General features: G+C 32.0%; 1 protein-coding gene across 1 annotated transcript in view; it reads right to left on the bottom strand.

Annotated features, from left to right (window-relative positions):
• Positions 1-155: 155 nt before the first annotated feature.
• LOC117099996 (inhibitor of growth protein 4-like) overlaps positions 156-7,514 on the bottom strand; it is a 9,500-nt gene continuing 2,141 nt past the window's right edge. The window contains exons 2-8 of the mRNA XM_033239522.1: positions 6,262-6,333; positions 5,096-5,262; positions 4,527-4,641; positions 4,018-4,117; positions 3,385-3,535; positions 2,905-2,966; positions 156-1,912 (exon numbers count right to left, since the gene is read on the bottom strand). Of these exons, the coding sequence (XP_033095413.1) occupies positions 1,873-1,912; positions 2,905-2,966; positions 3,385-3,535; positions 4,018-4,117; positions 4,527-4,641; positions 5,096-5,262; positions 6,262-6,333 (707 nt within the window). The 3' untranslated portion in view covers positions 156-1,872. The remainder of the gene's footprint in view (positions 1,913-2,904; positions 2,967-3,384; positions 3,536-4,017; positions 4,118-4,526; positions 4,642-5,095; positions 5,263-6,261; positions 6,334-7,514) is intronic.

The following is a 7,514-nucleotide window of genomic DNA, read 5'->3' as shown; positions in this document are numbered from 1 at the left end:
AAGACCTCAGGTGTGTTCATAAGTCCATTTTTTGTGGTACAGAACCATCCACACAATGCTGCTGTGAATGGAAGCTTTCACCAGCAGTAGATGAATGCTGTGAAAAAATTATTATTTCTGTACTTTTCAGACAAATCTAGTACACAAAAATCATATTACTGTACTAATAAAAACATTTATTTACAGTGCTTACATTTGACATGACATTGTTGACAAAATTTGCTTGGCAATACAGTATTCTGAATAAGCAACAATATTGTTATAAATTCATACTAGTAAGTAATACAATATTAGATTAATGATTAACAATGTATAAGAAAATCAGACACCATATTAGTTTCGAATGTATCAACCTTTGTACAAATCTTCTCTTATTGAAGATTAATTCTGGGGACCTGGGTTTTCCTGGTCTACTTGTTTTGATGTTCATTTAAAAAAAAAAAATATATCAGTAAATTGATGGCATACATAATACATGTTAGCGAAGACTTCTTTATACCTTGTTTAGCGAACCCGCCGCTGCCCACCAATAATGATAATTTTGAATGAAAATAAAATTTACTTTTGGCCAATTAGTGCATCCGCGGCCATAAAAAATGGAAAGGTTTTTCTTTATTTTGGTTACGCCCGCCAGTGCCTTGAAATCTCCACAATAAGATATGCATTTCTTTCTAATTATATAAATAAAAAGTATTTAACCATCCCATTCCATCTGGATGTTTTTGGCAAAACCATAATAACTTTGGAAACAAGGTATCAATAAGTCTCACCTTGCCACTAAATATGAGTGGAATAACGAAGAGACATACAGCTCCCTGGATAAAGCTTATTCATTCGGGCTTTATGAAGGTCAATTCAGACAGCCTAGTGAAGTTTTCATGGTGAATATATTACTACAATATTTGTTCGTAAGGGATCCACTTGGGGAATTTTAGGCCCATGGTTTTTGGCAAAAAAATAAGTACCAATTAATATCCCAGGCCCTTTAAGATCTGGGGCCCTGCCTTTTAGTAGTCAGTGCTCATAGCCATGCCTCTGCATTAAAAATACCAATTTTACATTCCCAACAAACATTCAATCCATTGTACAATAAAAAATAAAATATTAAGTACAGTACAGTACTTCATTGATTTTTGTTGTTGCCTATAGATTCGTGAACATCGACTTGAAATAAAAAGACTAAATACTAAAATAATACTGACACCCAAAAGTAAAAAACCTCAAAAATTAAGAAATTTATAATTGGTCGTTTAGAAAAATTACACTAGTTATTAGTTTGTTAATTAATTATTAATTTGAATTATTTCAATAAGAAACGCAAGTTTTTTATTTTTTATAATTTACAGATAACTGGGAACCTTTTGCCAGATGCTCACTTAAACAGTATTATTAATAAAATGACCTTTAATTTGTGAAAGTTATATTTTTCTCATTCTAATTTTTCCATTGAAAGTTAATAACATACCTAATATATATAGTAAGCAAACCTATTATTGTTTTTCTTAAAGTTTGTTAGGTTTTTGTGACAGTATATATTTACAATAGTTCAACAAAACATATGTATGTAAACATCAACAATAAACATTGAAATGTAAGACATAGGTATACAGTACATAAATATTTTAACAAAAATTTACGGAATTAGCTAAAAATTAATATATATGAAGCGGGAAGCAAAATCAGCACAAGATTATATATAAGAGAGCCAATCAGAAATATTCTTAAAAATTTAATATGCAGACAAAGGATTATCCTATTTGGTCACTCCATATTTTTAAAAAAATATCTTGAGCAACGATTTGCATTTTTCTATCCTCTGTAAATTCATATTTAGGACTGGGGGGGGGAGGGGGTGTTGTTCTCAACTATTTGTTATTTCTTCTTTTTCTCTGGTGTACAACGTGGACAAAACCTGTAAACAAAAACAAAAATAAAAGTCATAATTGAAAATCTTGCTAAATATATATGAAAATATTTTATTTATTTATGTGTACTTTAAATTGCCTTTAAACGGTGCGGTGATGGTGTGGTGTTTCTTTTCTTGTAGCTTTAGGTTCATAGTAATTTTTGGTTCCTTCCTCCTGTAGCGCTTTGAGCACCACTGCAGTGGATTTGTGCACTTTATAAATCTTACCATTATTATTATTATTATTTGTGAAAGTTATATTTTTCTCATTCTAATTAATTTTACTCTTAACATTAATTGATAATAATAATAATAATAATACTACTTTATTTAATAAAGCACAAACAATATCCAATTAAAATGATCAAAGGTGCTGTACAGAAATTTAAAATAGAAATTTACAAAAAATCAGTACTCAATATTTATACATTAGCACATCAAAAACCTACAGCGAAAAAAGATAACATACTAAGATTTAAAATAGATGCAAGTGAACAATATAACACTACCAAATATTTTTGGATTTTTTAAAAGCAAAACACAAGACAAGATCACCAAAATTTACATCAAAAAGTATTGACCACTATTTATAGGATGCAAGTAATGCTTAATTCCTTAATTACAATTATCATTAACTCAGCTACAAAATCCTAACCAAAGCTACATTAGTATCTTTAAAAAAAAAACCAACATTATTGTTCATTCCCAACATTAAAAATACAATTAAACGTGACTAAGTTGACTTTGCCTAATTCGAATAACTTCTAAGTCGATCTTGTTTTACATGCCAAATTGTTGTGTTTTCCATTATTTACCGATCTGTAAGTCGAACAGTTTTTAATACCATTTTGGATTCAACTTGGGCAAGTTTAACTGTATTATTCAAAATAAGGTCATTGAATAGAATATTCACACAAGTGGATTGAGATAAATGTGCTTCCTCACAAGGCTGGTAACATAAGCTGAATCCTCTTTGTGCAACTAAATGGAACACTTACCATTTTCCTTTGGGTTTTGTTGTAAGTCCTACACATGCAAAATGGAACCACTCAATTGGGCACTGAAAAATGAAATGCACAATCATTCATTATTATTCATATACATTTACTAGCATCTGTTGGTATTTTAAATTTTGTTGGTATTTTTAATTTTTAATCATCATCTTATCTACTATATCATTGAGGCTTTAGCATAATGCGCTATATAAGCCAAAATTATTATTATTATTATTATTATATCTAGATCTATTGGTAAGGGAGAGGTTGGGGGGAGGGGAGAGAGCCCAATAAGAAATTGGGGGAGTGTTGGCTAGAGGTAGGAGGTGATAAATGGTTTTTTTTATGTCAGAAAGCTCCCATGGGAAAACTTGGGGTATATGTATCTTATAGGCAGTCTGATTCATCTTTTAAACATCCTTCCTTATCGTCTAAATCTAATATTTCATATAGTCATATGAAAATGATATATACACATCTTACATCAGGATTATCACATCCTATCATTTCTCCATACGATACTTGATGACATAAACAATATGTTGGTTCATTTGGATCTACTGGCATGTCAAGGACATCGGAGGGGGTAGTGATTACAGATGGAAGAGTCAGAATCGGTGTTACTGGTTCAACTCTGTAGAAAAAAACATTTGAAAAAAAATAAATTTCGAAAGTACAACAGAGAGTAAAATAAAATGTAACTGGATACTCAATGAAAATCTAAAAAAAAAAAAGGAGATTTACATATCAAAGATATGTTCTGAAAAAACATAATGGAGTGGGTTGGTTTTGTATACTTACGGAATAGGCCCAGGATTTATCAATCTCAGCTTAGCAAGTCAAAAAAGTTAAAATGTCCCTAATAATATATCTTAGGCATACTTATCAAACCATCTTAGCAAAATCTTAGGTGAAAAATCGTATTAGATAGAAAATGCGTACAATCGACATTTTAATTTTAAGCAATTTTTAAGCTAAGCAATACTGATAAATTTAAGCTGGTTTCTAGATTGATAAATCCGGCAACTGAATAGTACTGTATATTCATTTGCATACAAAACAATTAAACATAAAAAATTAATTAATTCCAAAGAAATTGGATTTGATGTAGCTTACACATGCATCTTTGTTCTCTTTTTTGAAGTTTTTGGAATTTCATCATCTGATATTGACCCTTTCTTCAGTTTTTTCTTCTCCTTTTTTCTTCCCCCTTTCTCTGTAAAAGCAAAACAAGTATAAATTTTTTTTTTCTATTTGTGGAAAGCAGCAATTGTGTTGAAAGTCACCTATGAGTTAGATGCATATTACGATAAATGCCTTTGAAGCCTTGTAATACCCCAACTTTGATAGGCCAGGCCCATAGTTCTGAAACAGCTTAGATTACAAAATAATTATTTTGCATGTGTTCATTATATATACATAGTTGATTGTTTGAAATAAATTTCAGCCAAATGAGAGAGGTGATCCATACCACCACTGCATTTGACACAGAATGACCATCCTTTAGTTAAGTCTTATAGACCATGACACGATAGAAGAGTCTCCCACTACAGCCATTTTTAAAGTATAATATGCACCATGTCTCACAAAACACTATAGAACTTACCATACACTACAGAACTTACTATTCTTGTCTGCAGAGCTATCAATGTGATCGGGAGCTTGTTCCATTTGTCGTTCTTTTAACTCCATCTCAAAGCGCGCAAGGTCTGAATCGAGTCTCCGAATATGCTTATCAACCTTTAAAACGAAAAGTATTTAAAGAAAATAATATAAATATAAGGAAATATAGGTAATGAAATTATTTAGTGTACACCTTCAACATTTGTGACAGAATGACATTGTACCAATTATTAATCAAATTGAGAAGTGGTTTTGTGATGGAGATGCTACATTATTTAATTCATCAAAATTTATTCGCTGCAGTGTTCTATCTTGGCCCAATATCTGCTAAAAAACATTTTTCCTATGCCAATTAACATTTGCTGTTTCATCTCATTTCTAAATTTTCTTAGGTAATGAAAAATGTTATAAAACCACTTTCAAAATCATGCAACCTATCTTCTCTTAGTGGTCATATTGTTCTTTTTTTAAATCGAAACTAAACGCGACGTTCAGATACTAGAAGGTAAGTGAGTGCACCATCAAGTTCTTATAAATATTTTAAAAAGAAAAAGAGAAACAAATGAAATACCATTTCGTAGGTCTGCATCGCTAGCTGAACTTTGTCATCGCCAAATTCACGACTTTTCGAAAATGCATCATCAATTTTCTCCAAGAGGTCATTGCGTTTACTTGGTGACATTGTCTTCACACCTGCTATATACTCCTTTGTCATTCCATCAATTTCCTTTGATAGATCTATATCAAGGAAAATAATGTATAAATCATTGAGAATAAAATTTATGTAATATCTACCTCGAACAATATGAATATATTATCAACACATTTACTGAACCTTCAACATATTTTGAACTTTATGTTATAATGTAAAATTTATAATTAAATGCTAGACAGTACATGAGCCAAAAAATATAGCGTTGTCCAAGCAATGACCATTGAAAACAGGGTCAGTGGGTCAGTCAAAATTTTGTATAATGTGTTTATATCATACTCTACTGTCTAAGCCTGATTCTACAGTTCATCAATGCCACTGATGAAGAGATTCATAAGTACCTTGCATAATTTGTATTTTCTCTCACAAAGGAATTTCTAATTAGCAAAAACCCTCGAATAGTAAATTATATAATGAAATCCTCAAAGAGTGTAAATTGTCTAAAAGCATCACCTACTGAGATATGTTTTCTGTAAATATTAGGAATATATTTACAGTATGACAGCATATAAGGATGAAGGGGAAAAAATTGTAGAAAGATACCATGATTATTTTGTATGCATGTGAAGTTGCTCTATATTCCACCATAAGAAGCTCAGGATGTTAACAATAGATCAAATTAGTCCCCACAACAAAGCTGTTATAATGGGTATAACATCAAAACAAACCGCTGGGTGGCAGTTTTTACATAGAGTAATAAGCCTCTGCTTAGTATATTCAACAGTTTTTAAACTCCTCAAACATATTTATTCTTACATTTCATCGTAAAATAACTTACTGTATCAAAAAGCCTTTGTAAATATTTCTTAAATAAACGTCAGCTTTTTAACCCGTTAGATTTAAAATGGAGTGAAATAAACAGATGTAAAACCTGGACATGTATACATAGCTTCTTCATCATGATAATCATGATAACGTCATCTTTGGTGACTAATTCGGTCTATTTAGATGAGCATAGGAAGTTAATAATTAAAAAGTTGGCAGATCAAACCTGTTGGTTGTGAGGGAACCAATTTATACTGTACCTTGTGATCGTTGGTCTAAATCCCTCATTAAGGTGAAATTTCTCTGCAGTTCAAAAGGTAGATTCTCTATACCTAAAAAATATAAAAATTTACTGTATTAATATGTAATTATTCACCAAATATTACAATCAGTGGCCGTTGCAGCAATTTGCCAACAGGGTTCAAACATGTCTGAAAGGGTGATCCTACACAAAAGCAAAACTCAAAACAAATTCTCTTGAGTGAGGGTCCAGAGGAAGACCGCACTGGCATTGCTGTCGTTCTCTTTCCCCCACCCACACCCACTCTACAAATGAAAAATAGTCCTTGCCTAGTAGTAGGCCTAGATTTGAATCCTGTTTATTTTTAAGGGCAAAAATAAATAAAAAATAGTCTGGCCTCGGCTGCTACTACTAACTAGAAGTAGGACTAGGCCTAGCCTATGCCCTGGGCCAGGAAGGTAGGGCCTAGCTAGGCTAGGAGGATAGGCTTCCCTCGGCCTAGCTAGCTAGCTAGGACCTAGGCCTAGCCTACCCTAGGCCTAGGGCCTGAAAGGTAACAATGGGGAAACCAAATAAAAAAAAAAATACCCGCGAAACTAGAGGCCTAACTAGAGCCAGACCTCAGGCCTAGGCTAGGCCTTCAGCAGTGCTAGAAAATCAGTCGAACGTGAAATCAAATGACCGGAATCAGGTCAACTTGGCCACAAATCAACTCGGCCACAAGTCAACTCGGCCACAAAAAGTTCAGCTGCAGTCAACTCGGCCACAAGTTATTTATAATTAAAATGAAATGTAAATATTACAGTTTATGCATCCTTTTTCTTCAATATGATTAAAATGAAGTACACAGTATATTTTAGTAAAATTCTGATCATCGTCTCATCGTCGTGAGATTGTTGTATACATTTCTTCACACTGTACTCTTATTCAACAGAGAAAACCCGCCACTTACAGAATGGAATAAATTCTGACAATTGTAACAGTAATAATTTACGCAATCTTAATAATTAAGAAAAACACATATATTAATGTTTAATTTTGTTCACTTTAAAACACTGACATAAAACATGAGTACATACTGTAGACCTAATTATAAAAAATTCAAATAGAAAAACCACATTATGATTTTTTTAAATGTAAAAAATTTATTTTGAATCTGACTAAAATCAATGAATGCACGATGGCGTGCATTTCGATACTATTTTCTTCAGAACCACGCCCAAGAATTAGGCCTACGTTAAAATTAGGTGGGGTGCAGCATCTAGTATCAAT

Source organism: Anneissia japonica, unplaced genomic scaffold, assembly GCF_011630105.1.
Source record: "Anneissia japonica isolate Jap-2015-1 unplaced genomic scaffold, ASM1163010v1 scaffold256_len832006_cov191, whole genome shotgun sequence".
Lineage (NCBI taxonomy): Eukaryota > Metazoa > Echinodermata > Crinoidea > Comatulida > Comatulidae > Anneissia > Anneissia japonica.
Note: the sequence above shows the minus strand (reverse complement) of the source record. Positions and strands in the feature narration are given on the sequence as shown.